General features: G+C 43.0%; 1 protein-coding gene across 11 annotated transcripts in view; it reads right to left on the reverse strand.

Annotated features, from left to right (window-relative positions):
* The window catches only part of LOC115094273 (zinc finger protein 282-like), a 115,544-nt gene extending 95,451 nt beyond the window's left edge, over positions 1-20,093 (reverse strand). For 10 of the 11 annotated variants that reach the window (XM_029607162.1, XM_029607164.1, XM_029607160.1 and 7 more), the window contains exons 1-5: positions 20,033-20,093; positions 18,773-18,904; positions 5,718-5,850; positions 3,775-3,885; positions 1,839-1,949 (exon numbers count right to left, since the gene is read on the reverse strand). In XM_029607162.1, the coding sequence (XP_029463022.1) occupies positions 1,839-1,949; positions 3,775-3,885; positions 5,718-5,850; positions 18,773-18,820 (403 nt within the window). In that variant the 5' untranslated portion in view covers positions 18,821-18,904; positions 20,033-20,093. Of the gene's footprint in view, positions 1-1,838; positions 1,950-3,774; positions 3,886-5,717; positions 5,851-18,772; positions 18,905-19,917; positions 19,982-20,032 lie in introns of those variants that run through there. The other variant, XM_029607161.1, reaches the window with a different exon arrangement.
* Positions 20,094-20,530: the final 437 nt, after the last annotated feature.

Raw genomic sequence — 20,530 nt, forward strand, 5'->3', positions numbered from 1 at the left:
ACTTCAAAAGTAGAAAGTCCTGGTGTATTTATGGTTTTTGAAGCTTGTATTGATTTAATTCCAACTAATGCCATTTTGATTGTATCTTTTTGTGCTATATAAGAGAGAGATTTAGTGTTTTTCAAATATTTCAAAAATAAAGATGTTTCTTTTTGTGGACAAAGGGTACAAGTATTCTCAGATATTTCCTGTGCTACGCAAGTTCATAGGAAGCTTTTCCTGACTCTTAAAATTAAGGTAGTGGCCTTAGGTGCCATTTTCTTCCTAAAATTTCCTTGTAAATGTTTAATAACTTTTCAACATAACAAATCTGTATTCCCTGATCCCTTGCATTTGGACAACTTTATTTTAAAACGAGTAGGAAACCTAGACTGGAATACAAACTAGCTTAGGTGGAGTAATAGAAATAAGTATTTGGGCTTTTAGATCTCAGATAAAGTTTTCTTGTATTTGTGTTTCTTGAAGGGTATATTATCCCCCCTTAAAACATGGACTGGATTATGTCGTCTCACTTTATTTATTTTTTTTTTTATATATTTCTTTTATGTATTATTGCGATTAGCCATATTCTTTGTTTTTTCATTGTGAATTCTATGAAAAATCAATAAAGAGCTAATTATAAGAAAACAGAGAATAGTGCCAAATGGTAAATTTTCTTAATGGAGAAAAGCAAATAGTGGAGAGCCACAGGAATCTGTTCTGGGACCACTGCTTTTTAACATATTTATAAAGGACAAGAAAATGGGAATAGCGAGTGAGGTGATCAAATTTGCTGATGACACAAAATTATTCAAAGTTGTTAAATCACAAGAAGATTGTGAGAAATTGGAAGAGGACTTGGCAAAACTTGTCCTTAATGTGGACAAGTGCAAAGAGATGAAGTTAGGGAAGAGTAACCCAAATCATAGCTACATAATGCAAGGTTCCACATTTAGGAAAAGGATCTAGGCATCATCATTGATAATACGTTGACATTTTCTGCTCAGTATACTACAGCAGACAAGAAAGTAAATAGAATATTAGGAATTTTTAGGAAAGGAATGGAGAATAAACAGAGAATATCATAATGCCTCTGTATCGCTCCATGATGCAACCTCTTCTGGAGTATTGTGTGCAGTTCTGGTCATCACATCTCAAAAAAGATATAGCAAAATTAGAAATGATAAAGGGAATGGAAGGATTTCCTTAAGAGGAAAAGCTAAAGAGGTTAGGACTCTTCAGCTTGAAAAGAGATGGCTAAGGGGAGATATGATAGAGGTCTAAAAATAATGAGTGGAATGGAACAAGTAAATGTTAATCAGTTGTTTACTCTTTCAAAAAGTACAAAAATCAGGGGACACACAATGAAGTTATTTAGTAGTACTTTTAAAACTAGTAAGAGAAAATATGTTTGTACTCTATGCATAATTAAGCTCCGGAATTTCTTGTCAGAGGATGTGGTGAAAGCTGTTAGTGTAGTGCATTTAAAAAAAAAAAAAAAAAAAGGTTTGGACAAGTTCCTGGAGGAAAAATCTATAAACCATTATGGTGGAGTTGCAGAAATCCACTGCTTATCCTTAGGATAAGCAGCATGGAATCTCTCTACCCTTTGGGATCCTGCCATGTACTTGTGACCTCGAATGACCTCTACTGGAAACAGGATACTGGGCTTGATGGATCTTGGGTCTGACCCAGTATGGCAAACCTTATGTTCTAAACTAAATCTACCAAGAGGAATATAACAGAGATACTACTTGCATTTCATACTTTTATAGATTTGTGGTGTGTCATGTGGTCACGTTTGAATGGGCTGTCACTAGCATTTTGATCAGGTGTTTTACTGCAGGCAATATACTCACTTATGTCAGGATTAATAATCTCTCTTTCCTCAAAGTTTTGCTGGTCACTTGAAGAGGAAATTTCACTTTCTTTAATTCTTATCAAAATGTCTGGCTTGAGATCTGAACAGCCTGTTATTAAAAAACAAAATATTTTCCCCATTACAATCAGCACCTATTTTGAATCATTAAACAATCATTTTATCCCAGTACTTTGTCTTTGATAGGAAGTCAATATCTGGTGCCGTTCAGTATCTGTCACTTAGCCAGATAAGTAGTTAGCCAGCTAAGTGGTGAGTGGGATGGGGGCGTAAGGGGGAAGAGCTACTTATCCGGCACACTGATCTGACTAATTTACCCAGATAAATTAGACCTGTTAACTTTAAAGTTATCCGGGTATATTCACCAGTACGGCCTGTCCAACTAACTTAGCTAATCTGCTATCTTTTAAATATGGATGTGTGGATGTCCATTATTCTACACTGGGATGGTGGCATCAGCGGATTCAGGACAATAAAGGCTTCATCTGTTCTACACTCAAAAACAACAGTGCCTCCTCATGCAAAATGCTTTATAGTGTAAGCAATTATTTATCCAAATACCTATCTATTCAGGAGTTCTACCAGCTCAGAATATGAAATGGATGTTAGCACAACCATTCCTAGTTAATCAGGACTGTGCTAACATCTGTTAAACTCATTTTGTCCTTGATCCTATCGTCAAACCTTGTGGACGATAGGCAACACTAAACTCTGCTCATTCTGGTCTGCTCCCCATTATATATATCACTAGCCTTTAAGCCCGTAACAACGGGCTACATTACATTTTGTTTTCAGTCCATTTTCTAACACAGCACCCTTCTACACTTTCTCCCTCACTCCCCCTTCCCCTCGTTCACTCCTCCCCTTCCCTCCACTCAGTCTTACTCACCCCTTTGTCTCCCACTGCCTCCTTCCCCTCACTCTCACCTCCCTCCCCTTCCCTCAGTCACTCCCCACCTCTCTCCCCTTCTCTCAGTCACTCCCCACCTCTCTCCCTCAGCCCTCCTCCACTCCCTTTTTCTCTGCTCCACAACTTCTTACCCTTCCACTTACTCACATCCCTGTCTCTCACCTCTCCCTCATTCTCCCTCTCCCCTCACTCTTCCCCACCCCCTACCTCCCTCCCTCCCACACACTCACCCACTCCTCCCTCCCTCCCCCTCAGTCCCTCCCTCCCCCTCCCTCAGTCCCTCCCTCTCCCTCCCTCAAGTCCCTCCCTCCCACTCAGTCCCTCCCTCTCACTCAGTCCCTCCCTCCCTCTCACTCAGTCCCCCTCACTCAGTCCGTCCCTCCCTCTCACTCAGTCCATCCCTCGCTACTGGCCGCCGCTCGCCGCTGCCGGCCGCCGCTGCTGTTCGCTGCCGCCATGTTTTTTTTTTCCATGTATGCTTACCCGCACATGCGCAGTAGAGCTGCTCTCTACTGCGCATTTGCGGCACGTCGGTCCGGGCTCCCTTATAGGTATGATTGCTAAGACCCCCAGCACTCTCTTTCCAGAAAGGCCCTTCTATATTAGCCTTACGGCACTTTAAGAAGACTAAAACCACACAAGGGGCCTGATTTTAAAAAGCATTTACACGCTTAAAAAAAATCGGTTTTACCCGTGTAAATGCACTTCACCCAAGTGGACTTTTGAAAAATGCTACAATGTATGCCATTGAATTGTCCGTAGGTTTTACATGTGTAAGGGCACTTTACACGCGTAAATGGCTTTTAAAAACTGCTACGATAATGCGTTACATTTACATGCGCAACTCCTTTTAAAATTACCTCCAAAGGCGAGAGAGCAGTAAACAAGCCATGTGAACTGCACCCTGTGAGGTTCTATCAGACTTATTATTGGGACAGCAGAAAGAATGCTCTCTCTGTTGTGCACCTTCAAACCATTCCAAAGCTTTTGAACAATTCCTACTCACTGCTGAAGGGGCTTCTACATTTTCTTCTTTCAGAATCATGATGTTTCCCGAGACATGGTTCTTCCCCTTTGCTAACCCTAACTAAAACATCAGGATTGACAATTGTATAGCCTGGAAAAAGAGAACATATTGTGTTTATAAGTAGAGTAGCAGAATAATAGCGGTTATGCTTAATGAGAACACTTTTGAAATCCCACATGCAGCCTACAAGCACATTTTCAAAGGAAAACACTTCACAGCATTTTCATTTGAAAATGCAGGGATTAGATTTGCCAAAGGTATATTAGTATCTGCAAACTTTGCACCTGCCTTACAATAGGGACAAAGTCTGTGGCTTAACCCACATGTGGGAATTTAAAACATGAAAATCCCTGTGTGTTGTTGGCCAGCAAAAGCCCTCCCTCCTCCTGTTCCTTTATGGCACTAAAGGGTTTCGAGATGCCAGGCATCCATTATTGCACAACAGTTTTTACAAAAGCACATGAAAATTCATCAAGTGTGAAGTGAAATATTCTATCTACAGCCCCCTGATGCAGTTCAATGAAACACAGCCAGTGTTGGGGAGCTTTGAGTGCCAGATAAAGTGCAATAAAAGGCTTTAAGATAAGTTAAAATTGTATTTGCAAATGAAAAAGTGTTAAAAAAAATATTATTGCTTTGAGTAAAAACTATCCTCAGCCACACAGGCAATGACCAATGATTAATCATAAGGCAATGATGAAGGCAAGACTTTGCAGGTAGTGCCTATTATCACAGGTCACATTTATTACAGTGACTGCAGTATTCCAAAGATCTTATAAATTGATCAACGTGTAGGTTCTTTCACTGGTGTCAATAGCACGTTTCCCCACTGATTCTTAACACATAATATTGACTTTGGGATTGCTTTGATTAGTGACACATTTCACAGTCCATCTTAGTCAGCAAATTACAGGAAAAACCTGACAATGAATTTCAAAACAATTAAAAACCTGAAGACATTCAGCAAAGTTATGAATTGATCTGAAAGTTTAATATGTCAAGGATATAAGGCCTAAACCAAAGAAATAAAATCAGTCATTCAACGTTGTTAGCCAAGACAAGTTTGATTAGACACATGGGTGTGTTATCAAGCAAAAACTATGGAAAAAGAGGCAAGATGAATAGCTGGCTCGGGGGAGTGTCACTGCAGCAAAGTTAATAATGAGCTCTGCTGGTTTCTGCCAACACGGAGCTTACAGCTTTTGTGATGTTCAATCCGGCTGGTATGTCCTTTAAAAGCTGTACACAGTGCTGTATTTTAGCACAAAGCATTTACCAGGGATGAGCATTTTAGTATAATTAGCTTTCTCATGGCTTGAGTTGAATTAGCTTCCTTAAAGCAATGGGTAAAACAGAAATGTCAGGTAATATATAAACAGGAACACAGTTCACGGGGAAGGCAATTTTCAATAGCATTTACCCGGGGTAAAATGGCCCAACTGAAAGCTTCCTCTCTTAAAACCGGCCAAAACTGTGCATGCAGTCCCGTAGCACACCTAATTTTATCAGCATTAAAAAGGAGGCAATCCTATGGATGAGCTTAGGTCAGGGGAAGAAAACACCACAAGGGTATTCGAGTTTCAAAAGGGACACATGGCATTTTGCTCCCTTTCGCTGCCCGCACAAATAGCAGGTGCAAAGTATGTGGAATAGTGCTTTTAGCACTAGTTCTTACTGCTTTTCAAACAGAAGTTTCCCCCTTTGAAAATCTGCCTGAAGCATGTGCGTTAAATGCACCCGCCTAGAACGTAACTCTGCACACTGCTTGGAAAGTGCCCTCCTTGATGCCCGTTAACTTATTTTAACATGGTGTTAAACACACACACGATTCAAACTTTGTTTGTTTTCCCCAGCCTTCCAATTTCTCCAAGACATAACCCTATGCATCTGAAAAGCTGCACAATAAAAGAAAATCTATTTACCCAATGAGATCAAGGCCCCATGGATTTCCTTCATCACATTCGTGTAAAGATCCTTCTGCCATTGTTTCAAAAGCTTCCACTCCTCTTCTGAGAAATAAATTGCTACATCGTTGAACACAACTGATGCCTGAAACTACAGATATTATATATTTTTAGCTTATTTATATGTAGAGAAACACTCTAGTTTGTATGACCCAAATAATTGTAATTTAGACAAAAACTCCATTTGCACATTTCTATGTCCTAAGCAGACTAAGGCTTGGAAGTAATTTGATTCCAAATAACTTTTCATGTCCTACAAACAAAACTACTTAACGTAACAGGAGTAGAATTAAGACTTAAAAAATGGATTGGGGCAATAACTTGTTACTTAGCATTGACCTACAATAAAATGGATTGCTTAGCAGAAGGTAAAACTGTTCTTACCTGATAATTTTCTTTCCTTGAGTCCTTACATTTGGGATTTCCCCGCTCCTTCGCTACCGGAGACAAAGGGACACACCCCTTTCATGACCTCATTGTCAGCCATGAGGGAGGAGAGAAACTAAGGCCCTTGCCATTAGCCTACAGTCAAAGCAAGCGGACAAAAACTCTATTCTTACCCAGTTTCCTCTTTTCATCCCTTAAAGTTATTCCCCTTCTCAGGGGAATGCAAAGAGAGAGAGAAAAGAGGAAGAGAGAGAGTGAGCCAAATTATCTCTGGCATCTCTGCTTGTGGCCCTGTGTGTTCCCAGGTGGTCTAGCAGGACTTGAGGAAAGAAATTATCAGGTATGAACAATTTTACCTTCATTTTGGAATGTGAAGGTACATCCCTAAATCTAGCCGATGCATAAGAAACTCTCCCCTTAAGCCGCTATAGTCATCGAGTGAAGTGTCTCCACTTGGAGAACTCTCAAGGATGCAGCCACCCTCTTCAAATCCAGGATGCCTTCTTTCTTTGAAACCATGAAGTAAATGGAATACCCCGTCTCCATCGTTCCCTTGGCACCGGAATGAATGCCACCAACTGAAGATGACAATCCAGAGTGTCTCAAACCGCAGCCTTCTTTCCTTTCAAATGACAGCGAGAAACAATGAATGCAGCCGACACTGGACGAGCAAATTCTAACCCACTGATCTGTTGTGATGCAGGTCCACTCCTCAAAATTAAGCCAACCACCTTCCTATTCTTTGAAATGAAGAGTAGACCCCATGACCAATGGTCTCTCTAATTTCTGAAAAGCTAATTGCGCAAAATTTTGTGTGCAACTTTTTATAAGCTGGGTTCAACTTTGTGCGCTGGGTACATGACCTATGTGTGCACACAGCTTAGAGGGAACAGTGCCATTGACTTTCATTATGGAGACTTACCTTCCCTGAGCCTCTGCCAACACCATCCCAATCGCCCTTCTAGCTCAAGTGAAAGGGCGGCAACCTTCCAACTTGCATCCAGAAATAAGAGAAGGTTGTAGATATCCCCAGTCAATAGTGCCGCATATCTCTAAACTTTGGTCTGCTAGGGAAACCTTTCTGGGATGACCTTGGTTTATCTTCAGGAAACGTAAGGGACTTAGATTCACTGTAATACTTCACCAGCTTTTCCAAATCATCCTCAAAAAGTAACCTCTCTTTGAAAAGAAACTTCCCCAAACAAGACTTGGAAAAATCATCTGCCAACCAGTTTCACAGCCACAACAATTGCTTGTCTGACATGGAAGCAACCATTCCTCCAGCTGAATTCTAGATGAAATCATAAAGGGTACCAGCCAGAAAGAAAAAAGACCAAACGCTAACCTTTCTTTGAGATTCTTCTTGGAGGCCCAACTTACACCTGCTGCATCCAGAGCATGGACATATAACTGCCACATACCGCAGCCTGAAAAGCTAAGGCAGATACCTCAAAACTTTGGGGTTGCATAATCCTCCACTGGAATGGTGGTCTTTTTAGTTTCTGCTGAAACCAACCAATCCACCTTTGGACATCATAAAAGTTCCAAGGTCTCATCTGGAACAGGATAGAGCTTAACCATAGCTCTGCCCACTTTAAGACCCGCCTCTGAGAATCTCCCACTCTTCAAAGATTAGAGCCTTTGATACTTTATGGAAGGCAAAGGTCTTCGCCAGACCCCGGAAGCCTTCCATAATTGGATCTTTAACCTCCTGAGTCGGTTCTGCCCACTATTACTAAATTCTTAACTCCACCAGAACCTGCGTAATCAATGCTGGCAGTTTTTCCCTCTTAAATAAAACACACCACCCAGGAATCATCCTTCTCCATCAATAGAATCTCACTCTCCTCCAGAGGGAGTACCTCCAGATCACTTTCTACCTACTCTCCAGTTGCGAGCCCCTGCTGAATCTGTCAATCTGGCATCCCAGTCCAGGTCCAGCTCTTTCCTAGGCCTCTTGGGCTGGGACGGTACTGCCGGAGCAGGAGTGGAGGTAATCCCCAAGGGCACAGACTCATTTTTAGGATCACCTTGCTTAATCAAGTAAGCCTGGTGCATTAACACTACAAACTCCGGGGAGAATGGCTCATCTGAAGAGGCTTCCTCCTTTATCCAGTGCTCCCAAATTTACCCAGAGCCTTAACCCTGAGACAACACCTGTTCACCAGGGACAGCCCAGAGGATCCTTAGAGACCTCTCTGACCTCTACAGCACTACTTTGAGCTGTTTCCAAAATGGAGTTGTCTGTGATTGCAATACTTCTTCCCCTGATGAAACTATCATGGACTTCTGCTGTAAAGTCCTTTTTATCCTCTAGCTAAAAAATCTCTGGAGTGACCCTCAAACCCTTCCCCCCTCACCAGCAAAGGCCAGACATAGGCCTGATGTTAGCATGCTGCCATAGTGGCCTCTACAAACAGGACATTTTTTCCCACATTCTGCAGTGGTAGCCTCTTCTCAAGCCTCACTGGTCTCCCTGAGGCTTCCTGCTGCTGAAGAAAGCTCGTTGATGTGGAACCCCAAAACATTGCCTGGATTTACCCCCTCCACTATCTTCTCTTAAACTACAGGCGGTCACAACTTCAGTCCCAGAAATATCCTCTAAAGACAGAAAACAAAAGAAAATTTCCCTTGACGATGACTTTATCCAGAGATCCTAGGGCAAGGGCACAGAGGGAGAAGGGGGAAAAAAAGAGAACCAGTAGCACTGGTTTTCAAACCCCTTCCAGTAGGATCACTAACTCCCCTCACTCAATCAGAGGAGGGGGCGGGATAAGGGGTGGAGAGTCCACCACTGTGCCATCCCACATCACCACAGACTACAGGTTTGGCACTTCAACCATCTGCTGGAGACAGAAATACTGAAAGACTGCAGTTCCTATAAGGCTGTTTCCAGCAAAGCTTTCATTCTGTTTCCATTTGCTGGTAGGGAGAAAAACCCATACATCTGCATTGGTCTGGTAGGAAAAGAAATAGTTAGTCCTGTGTAGTTGTTATAGATATGTGGACAGTATTTGAGGGGGGACAGTTCTTGTAAGGTGTTTTAGCAGCTGTATCTACAGCCAAGATAGCCCTGGTATGAGGTAGTTAAGTACTAGGTGTGGATAATGAGATGCTAGAATAGGGAAGAGAGTACTCATGTAACAGCCATTAATAGTGATACCTGCTCTTCTCAAAACTGTTCAAAGAAAGCTGAATGATGCACAATAAAACAATCATGGCAAAAACCCAAGTACCCTTTCACTGCATTCAAAACTGCAAACCACTTACATTCAGGGAATAAAAGTGCTTCCAGTCACAGTTTCTCACTTTCCGCATGTAACTAAAAGCATCCACTACATTTGGCAAGCTAGCAATATCAAAAACTCTCTTCTGAGAGGCTGCCATTGTGTCCTCTAATAAGAAATTAGTACTTACCTAATAATTTCCTTTTCTTTAGACCAGACAGATGAATTCTGAACCAGTGGGTTTTGCACCTCTACCAACAGAAGGAGACGGAGCAAAACTGACATCACAGTTCTCTGCAGTGACATCAGCCTGACATCACAGTATCTCTGCAGTGACATCAGCCTGCCAGTATTCTCTTCAAAAGCAACTGTGAACAGATTAGCAAAAACTTAACAGATAACCATTTCAGCACTCAGCCAACAGGAAACACTGAGCTCAAACAAAGAATGTATTAACACTAGTCTAGGGACTGGACTAACATTTACAGTAACCCCGGAACAAGTAGCCATGCAGGAAGATCGTAGCAAATTCATTCAGCTGCCAAGGGTGGGAAGTTGGACTCATCTGTCTGGTTTAAAGAAAAGTAAAAGTAGTAATTTCTCATTTCTTAGCATCCAGACAGATGAATCCAGAACCAGTGAGATGTACCCAAGTTACTCCTAGAACAGGGTAGGGGGGCTACCCGTGGTCCAGTCAAAACTGCACGTGCAAAGGCTGTGTCCTCCCGGGCCTGCACATTCAGATGATAATACCATGTAGCAGCTCGGCAAATGTCGATGGGAGACAACAATCTAACTTCTGCCCACGACACTGCCTGAGCCCTAGTGGAATGAGTCCTAACCTGACCGTGCAACAGCTGTTCAGCATCCACATGCGTGGCCGTGACCATCTCCTTAATCCAGTGAGCTATTGTAGCCCACGAAACCGGAGCGCCCTGCTTACTTCCAATATGGAGGACAAACAGGCGATACGTCTTCCTGAAAGGTCTAGAAACCTACAGATACCTCATGATATGTCTCTTACCATCCAAGGGTCGTAACTCGCGATATTCCTCTGCATCTCTCTCCCTCTCCAGAGACGGCAGGGAAATGGACTGATTCAAGAGAATTCTGACCCCACCTTTGGCAAAAAAGGAAGGAACAGTACGCCGCTGTATCACCCCCTGGAGTCGCTCGAAGGAACAGATCCCGGCAAGAAAAAAGCCTGCAGCTCGGATATTCTACGAGCAGAACAATTGCCACAAGAACATCATTTTCAAGGTCAGTAACTGCAAGGAAAGGTTACGCATCGGTTGAAACATAGGGCCCGCTAAGAAATCCAAAACCAGATTAAAACTCCACAAGGGCACCGGTAACCACAAGGGAGGATGAGGATGTTTCATTCCTTTCAAGAAACGGGCCACATTTGGATGAGCCGACAAGGGTCCACCATTCACCTGACCCTGGAAACAGGCAAGAGCCACTACCTGTACCTTTAAGGAATTAAGGACTAATCCATTATTCAATCCATCCTGCAAAAGTTCCAAAATGAGCGGTTCTTAACCGAATGAGGAAGAACCCCTTGATCTTCACACCAAGCCTCAAACACTCAGCAAACCCTAAGGAACTGAGGACCAACAAGTAAGAACCTTAAGGGATTTCTCAATAATAACTCCAAAGAAATTCACAATTGAAGAGATTGGGACTATGTTAATCTTAATGTAGAAATCTATAAATAATTTGACAATTACAGTACAGGATGCTTTAAATAAAAATACTCTAGTGCAGAATAAAGTAGAAAAGATAGAACTGTCACTTTCCTAGAAGGGAAAATCAAAGATATTGAAAAAGTACAAACCAACTTAATAAGATCAGAAAAAATATATATGGATAAGTTAGAAATGCTTGAGAATCAATTCAGGAAAGCTCATTTGAGGATATTAAATTTTCCAAAGATACATTTGGCTTCTCCAAATGATTTATTTAAAAGTTACTTAAGAAATATATTAAAGTACTCAGAAACTGCTATACCTGTATTTTCTAGGATTATTATTATTTACCATAGTCCCAGAGCTCAGATGGTAATCGAGCACAGGATATTCAGGTAGATGTGAATTTTACCGATTTCCTAGAAAAATCATATGAAATGAATATAGAAACCAGGGCCACTTTGATAGTACAATTCTCTTTTCACAGAAAGAGAATCTGTACTTAGATTATTTTTTCGACACCAAAATCAAAATTTTTATGGCCAGCGTATTAGGATTTTCCCTGGTATACCCCAAAATACCCAGCTTAGATGCAGGAAATTGTTATCTATGAGAGTAGAGGTAATAGAAAGGGGGGCTAAGTTCTTGTTAAGATACCCATGTCGCTGCTTGGTCACCTTCCAGGACTCGAAGTATGCATTTAACCAACCAGAGCAATTACGTACTTACCTTGATTCTCATTCCTAGATTTTCAACAGAGCTGGAAAAACTTTGTTTAATGATGGAGTTAGACAATAGAAATAGAATATGACGCTGTCTTTTAATAATTCTGCTTCTTTTCATTACTTAACTTTCAATTATCTCTATTTTTCCTATATACGAGGGTAAGTCAGTAAGTAAGTCACAAACATACATGGGATTAATATTCATGAAATTTATTTAAATGCAAAAGATGAATTATTTACTGTGAAATATATAGAATATAGTCACAAACAGTTTTTCTAGAAAAACCAACTACTTTTCAACGTAATCGCCGCAAACATTTATACATTTGTCCCAGCGTTTGAAAAGTCCGTCAAAACCTTCTGCGTAAAAGTCTTTTGGCTGGCATTGTAACCAGCGCTTCACCTTTTGTTCCACTTCTTCATCGCTGGTGAAATGTTTACCACCGAGATGGCTTTTCAGTTTGCTAAACAAGTGAAAATCGCTGGGTGCCAAATCCAGACTGTATGGTGGATGTTCAAGAACTTCCTAGTGCATGTTCGCAATTGTCTGACGAGTCTCATTCGAAGTGTGTGGTCTGGCATTATCGTGAAGAATCAGCACTCCTCTTTTTTCCAGATCTGGGCATTTTCTATGAATAGCTCCTTTAAGCTTTAATAGAGTAGCATAGTATGAAGGCGAATTAACAGATTCACCACGCTTCTGAAAACTGGTTAAGAGTATCCCATCTCGGTACCAAAACACAGTCAACATCACCTTTCCTGCAGAAGGCACAAGCTTGAACTTTCTCTGTGTCGGTGATAGTGGATGCTTCCACTGCATGGAATCACGTTTCGCTTCTGGTTGATAGTGGTGCACCCACGACTCGTCACCAGTAACAATACGTGCCATCATTGATTCACCTTCGTTTGCATAACGGCAGAGATTTTCCAAACAGACACCTATCCGGTTGTTCTTATTGTCTTCGGTCAGCTGTTTTGGAACCCATCTTGCACAGACTTTGCGAAAGTTCAATGCATCGTGCACTAAGGAATATGCTAATCCATGAGAACACCCAATTTCTTTGGCAACTTCGTCAATTGTTACCCTCCGGTTAGCGTGAACCATCTCTTCAACCTGCTTCACAGTTGCCTCTGTCGCAATCTCTACAGGTCGACCAGGTCTGGTTTTGTCGTTCACGTTGGCACGTCCTTGTGCAAATTTATCGGTCCAGTTATAAATTGCTTTACGCGAGAGACATTTCTCTCCATATACTGGATACATTTCTTTATGAATGTCTTTGCCACTAAGCCCTTAGCCCATAAAAATCGGACAACAGCACGTTGTTCTTCGACTGTACAATCTGTCAACACGGCAGCCATTTTCCTTGTGTACACAGCCCCTGCGCATGCACAGTTTAAATAACTATTTATGTACATAAGCACTTCTAAGGTGCTGCCATCTATAGAATATGACAACATTACAGATAAATGTTTTATTCCCTTAGTAGAGAGATTTGTGACTTACTTACTGACTTACCCTCGTACTTGTTGAATGATGTATACAATACTGACAATTATGAATTCCTTAAGATATAGAATTGTAAGAGTACGATTTCCTATTGTCACCTGTATTTTGTACTCTTAAACTTATATAAATCTAATAAAAATAAAAAAAAACCACTCACCAAACTCACACATAGGCTAAGGAAGCGGAGAACTTTCTCACTCATAGCAAGGTGGTGACCATTGCAGAAGAATATCCATGCTGCAGCAAACAAGCCCGCTCAAGGGCCATACTGTCAGACAAAAATTGAGTCGGATCTTCGTGAAGAACAGGCCCCGAATGCAGCCAATCCCTGTGCGCTGGAGTCCAGAGGAGAGAGACCTCCAGGAGCCTTTGCAGATCTGCATATCATGATCTCCTGGGCCAAACTAGTGCCACCAGTTTGGCCCAGGAGATCCCCCTGTGACTCTCGAGCTTCTGAATCACCCTGCCCAATATGGGCCACGGGGGAAGTCATACAGCAGTTCACCCTCCGACCACTCTTGCAGGAGGGCACTGATACTTAAGAGCTTCGGATCTCTCCTGCGACCGAATAAACGAGGAACCTTTGCAGTGTGAAAAGTCACTAATAGATCCAGAAATGGAAGGCCCCAGCGATACACTACCAGTTGAAATGCCTTGTTTGACAATTCCCATTCAACTGGATTCAGAGTCAGTCTGCTAAGAAAATCCATTCTTACATTGTCTTCTCCTGCAATGTGTGAGGCCAAGATTTGAACATGCACTGCCTCCCACTCCATAAGTTGGGCTATTTTCCATGACACTTGCTGGCTCTTGGTTCCACACTGCCAACTGATGCAAGGCACTGTTGTCGCATTGTCCAACATTATTCGAACCGCTCGACCCTAAAAAATTATCTTCCAGTTGCAAGCATGTCAACCGGACCGCACAGGCTTCCAGACGATTGATACTCCAGAGAGACCCTTCTGCACTTCAGTGCCCTTGTGCTGTCAGCTCTGGACAGTAAGCTCCCCAACACTGGAGGCTTGCGTCTGTCATGAGCACTAGTCAGTTCAGTGAGCCTAGGGAAACCCCCTTTTTTCTCAGATGATCTGCTTTATACCACCACTGCAGGTGTATGCAAACCTCCATCGGTAGATGAAGCTGAATCGAATAGTCCTGAGACTGTGGGCTCCAACGAGAGCAGAGTGTGCTGAAGAGGAAACAAATGCGCCCTCACCAATGGTACCATTTCCAGGGTCACACCAATAAATTCACGCCCCTGTAGACAGGACCACACTGTCAGGCATATTGTGTTTAAGAATAAACGCACCGGTGTCATCAACATCTGAATACGATTCTAGCGACTGGGAAGGCTGAAGACTGCTCTTGGCCAGGTTCACCATGCTCAACCAAATCCAGGCTCTCTCCCAGAATCTTGTAGAAAAAGGTACTGGGCATGGAGGCCAAACCCAAAGGTAGTGCTCAAAACCATGAAGCGAAGAATCGTTAATGCTCTAGCCAGTTGAGGATATGCAGGTATGCCTTGGACCAGGGGTTTCTCAACCTTTTTTTGGCCGGAACACACCTGACAGATGGTTCTCACATGTGTGTGACACACTGAGCATGTGACCATCATAGGGCTAAATGTGAAAGTACACTTTACATCCACAGGAACTCCCCGACCCACAATTATGGATGTAAAGCAGAATTAAGACATTCCCCGTACAACTCATCTTACAAAAAATATATTCTGGTTCTAGTGTCATCTCAGTAACAACAATACAAACTCAATAGCCCTACTTGTGAAAAGACAGCAGTTTATCACTAATGCATGTCCTCTTGAGAAAATACAACAAATAAGTGATACAAATGCTTACGTGCTAGTAAAATACCTCACCTCGGTCACACACACAGAACCAACCTAACATACTCCCAGGATCTGCACATAACTAATCCGCACACAGTTACACCTGTATTATGGAATGCACTCAAACAGTAACAACCCTATCTAAGAAATACAACTATTAAACCAAGCCCTAAACACTAATACATTTCCTATTGGGAAAACAGAATAACCCAAGCTGCTATAGATCCCTACACAAAAATAATTGTAAAGCTATACTAAAAATGTTACAAAACAGCTGCTGAACAGAATAATATCCAACAATTAAAAACTCATAAAAATTATTAAAACATGTCCAAATATCAATAAAATGTTTCAAAACAGCAGACATCGCATAATACCCAATAATTAAAATGGCAGTCAATCAAGAAAAATAAATTTAAAAAGTCACCTTTACTTACCCTCTCCAGCAACTCTCCTACCCCTTTCCCTTGCAGGCCAATAGCATTCACCAGAAGCAGCAAGGGCTGCTGAAGCCCACACACACACACACACACACACACACACACACAATTAGATCCCACAACCAGTCTCGGTCTCTCTCACACCAGTCATTTTCCTGACCAGTATCTCTCACACTCATGCTCTCTTATATACAAGCTCTCAATCACACACAAATGCTCTTGCACCAATTCACACCAGCTCTCACCAGACTTCCATTCACACTCACTCACACACACAAGCTCTCACCCAAGCACCCATTCACACCAGCTCTCACCCTGGCACCCATTCACACCCACACATATAAGCTCTTACTCATTCACACCCACAGACACAAGTTCTCACCCATGCATCCATTCACACCCCCACACACAAGCTCTCACCCAGGCACCCATTCACACCCACACACATAAGCTCTCACCCAGGCACCCATTCACACCCACACACCCATTCACACCCACACACACAAGCTCTTACCCAGGCACCCATTCACACCCACACACACCAGCTCTCACCCAGGCACCCATTCACACCCACACACACAAGCTCTCACCGATGCATCCATTCACACCCACACACACCAGCTCTCACCCAGGCACCCATTCACACCCACACACACAAGCTCTCACCCAGGCACCCATTCACACAAGCTCTCACCCAGGCACCCATTCACACCCACACATATAAGCTCTTACTCATTCACACCCACAGACACAAGTTCTCACCCATGCATCCATTCACACCCACACACACAAGCTCTCACCCAGACACCCATTCACACCCACAAGCTCTCACCCAGGCACCCATTCACACCCACACACACAAGCTCTCACCCATGCATCCATTCACACCCACACACACAAGCTCTCACCCAGGCACCCATTCCCACACAAACACACCATCTCTCACCCAGGCACCCATTCACACACAGACACACCATCTCTCACCCAGGCACCCATTCACACCCACAAACACAAGCTCTCACCCTGGTACCCATTCACACCCAGGCACCCATTCACACACACACACACACACACCATCTTTCACCCAGGCACCCATTCACACCCACACACACAAGCTCTCACCCATGCATCCATTCACACCCACACACACAAGCTCTCACCCAGGAACCCATTCACACCCACAGGCTCTCACCCAGGCACCCATTCACACCCACACACACAAGCTTTCACCCATGCATCCATTCACACCCACACACACAAGCTCTCACCCACGCACCCATTCACACCCAAACACAAACTCTCACCAAAAACTTCTTCTTCCTTCACTGCAGGGATGGGTTCCAGTTCCGCCGTGGCTTTACACCGGCGGGCCTTATTTTTTCGTTGCCACGGGGATGGGCTCCCGTGGTGGCCTCGGTCGGGGTCGGGTTTCCTCTTTAATGCCATGGGGATGGGCTCCCGTGGTGGCCTTGCTTTGTCAGGGTTCGACACTGCCATTTCTCCCACCTCACCCCCAGGCTATGCGATGCCTGTCTCACCAGCCAATCAAAGGCTTCCTCCCTTCTTCCTACTCCCACTGGCAGGTAGAAGGGAGACTGGCCTACACGGGGGTAGGCAGAATGAAGGAAGCTTCCCATTGGGCAGTGGGGGGTAGGAAGAAAGGAAGCTTCCAATTGGCCCGCAGGGCTGGAAAAAGGGAGAAGGAATGTACAACGGGGCGGTGGGACACCGGGAGACGCGACACACCTGCCTCCCTTTTCTGGGGCAGCCGTGGGCGGGATACTGAGTCCATCTGTCTACACTAAGGAAAACAAAATTATCAGGTAAGTAATTTCTCCATTTCCTAGCGTGTAGCCAGATGGACTCCGTCTCCCATCTGCTAGCAGAACAGCACAATACCCATTGGTCCTGAGCCATCTGGCTACATGCTAGGAAATATTCAAATTTTGTTGTCACCTCAGTAACAGCATACAAACCCCTTCCACTACCAGAACATTGAATAATACAAAATCCTGCACAAAATGTGTTTAGAGCCTATAGAAAATCTGCCATACCATAACCCCCCCTAACTGCCAGACTCAAACAAAAGCAACCTTACTTATGAAAAAGCAACACTGCAAATATTACACCAGGTCCTAAAACATCAATGCACCTCCTATTAGGGAAAACAGAACAAATTAAACTGCTACAGATCCCTATTTAGAAACTACATGCTAGCAGAATACCTCACTTAAGTCATACATGCAGAACAGAGACAGACGCTCTTCAAATACAGAATATAAATACAAATGTGCAGACAAAAACTAGAAACTGCAAGAAGCCAGACTCCGTATGCATTGCAACAACAGAAAAACAAACATCGCCGTGCCTCATAAAACAAATACAATCAAGAAATATAAAATATCAATAATAGTAAAACCATACTAATAAAAGAATATTTCAAAACAAATGACACATGCAACATCCAATAATTTAAAACTCATTTAAATTTAATTTCCTAAGCAACAACATATTTCAAAACAGACACATCAAATAGCCAACAATAAAAGTAAAAAGGATTTTAAAATTCCCCACTCTCCATACCTGGGATCTTTTGATTTCCAGTCATCCTGAAATTGACATGAATTAGTAGAGTTGGGGAGAGGGGTGCATAAACTTTCTCCTCTCATATTCGCTCATTCTCACTCAAACCCACATGCTCCCTCTCTCTCACACACACACACACACATGCTGAGGTACACGCTTCCCCTCTGTCATACACACATGGTGTCTCTCTCATACACACACACAAGATCTCTCTCTTTCACACTCACACATACACTCCCTCATATATACATGCTCACACAAACACATACACTCTCCTATCTCTCATACACACAGGTTCTCATACACATATTCTCACACACACACATGCTCCCTGTCTCTCATACACTCATGCTCCTTCACACACAGGCTTCCCTCCCTCATACACACAAAAGGTCAGGAATAACTGGGGGTCTCTCTACCCATATCATACATAGAAGACTGGGTTCTAGCAAAGAATTCCCTCCATTAATTTCCTGTTTTATTTGGGTAGACATTATAACAGTATACAGTCATTTTCTCCAAAACTGTGCTAAAGTGCTCAGCATAATTAATATAGGTATCTCATTTTAATTTAAATCTTCATAGGAATTAGCAGAAACGTTCTTACCCGACCAAAGGTTTTTTCAGACATGCTCTTTTCCTTTCCTGTCTGCATCCAGGGGCAGTGCCCGTGTCCCTGACGCCGTGAATGGGGAGCAAGCCAACAGGTGAGCAGACAGGATACTCACAATGCAGGAATCTGCAGAAGTAAAATGTGCTCATTATTAAGTCTTTAGGTGTCTACATTTCATAAATAAATCACTTAGAACATAAGATATGCCATGCTGGGTCTGACCAAGATCCATCAAGTCCAGCATCCTGTCTCCAAAAGTGGCCAATCCGGGTCACAAATACCTGGCAGGATCCCAAACAGTAGATCTATTTCTTGTTACTCCCAGGTATAACGATGGCTTTCGCTGGTTTACCTGCCTAGTAATGTTTTATGGACTTTGCTCCAGGAACCTCTCTAAAACTCTTATTAAGCCCCACAATGGTAGTTGCCTTGACCACAACTTCTGGCAACAGATTCCACAGCTTGATTTTGTGTTAAGTAAAAGAGTACTTTCTATGATTTGTTTTAAATCTGCTCATTGTTAGTTCGTAGAATGTCTCCTTGTTTTAGTTATTAAATCTTTCAAATAATACTGTCCTTTATGTACCCATTCTAGCCATGATTTTATGAAAATTATCATGTCTCCTGTCTTTTTTCCAAGCTGAAGAACCCTAACCCATATAGCCTTTCATCATAGGGGAGCTGTTTCATTCCCTTTATCATTTTTGTTGCCCTCCTCTGCATCTTTTCTAGTTCTGCTGTCCTCTTTCAGAAGGGGTGACCAGAAATGCACACAATTCTTAAAGTGCAGTCACACCATGGATCAAAAGGCAACAGGATAACTTAAGTTTTATTTGCCATTCTTTTTTGACTCATTCCTAACCATCTATTTGCTCTTGTTGACCCTACCGCCACACACAATCCATATCTGCAAATTCACCCTTCTCGCTCGTTGTTCCCTTTTCCAGATCATTTCCGAATATGTTAAACAGCACATGCTCCAGTACAGATCCAAGTGCTACTTCACTAACCTGTTTTCCAGTTACAGAAAAGGTGACATTATATTTACTTGTTGCCAATTAGCGTATATACTCGGGTATAAGTCGAAACCATATATATAAGTCGGGGGTATTTTGGGGGGCCCCAAAATAAAGATTTACCTGTCACCCGTAGATACGTCGCGGGTAAAACCTCCCCATGTCAAGAAACAAAACCAGCCCCAACCCATCAAAGCCCACCACCCTCCCCCATGACTGCCCTCCCTCCCGAACCCACCAAAGTCCCTGATGGTCCAGCGGGGAGCCCGGGAGCGATCTGCCGCTCCCGGGCCGTCGGCTGCCAGTAACCAAAATGGCGCTGGCAGCCCTTTGCCCTTACTATGTGACAGGGGCTACCGGTGCCATTGGCCGACCCCTGTCACATGGTAGGGGCCGTCCATTGCGCCTACCATGTGACAGGGGCCGGCCAATGACACCGGTAGCCCCTGTCACATGATAGGGGCCGTCCATTGCTCAACTCATTCAGCCATCAGATGCTGCTTGGATTTGCAAGGGAACTGAATCCTGGATTAAATTTGACTCACTAGGGTACCTGAGAACTCCTAGTTTTCTCAGTTTGTTCTTAATTGCTAAAGATGAAACATTGACTTCTACCTCTTTGGCTGCTTTCTTTTGAGCTGGATGTGCGGGTGAGCCGCCATACGCACTTGGCAGAGTAACTAACATCGATATAACACAGTTTGATTTGTTATGTTAGATGTGTAGATAACAAATA

The sequence above is a fragment of the Rhinatrema bivittatum genome, chromosome 6 (genome assembly GCF_901001135.1).
Source record: "Rhinatrema bivittatum chromosome 6, aRhiBiv1.1, whole genome shotgun sequence".
Classification (NCBI taxonomy): Eukaryota; Metazoa; Chordata; class Amphibia; order Gymnophiona; family Rhinatrematidae; genus Rhinatrema; species Rhinatrema bivittatum.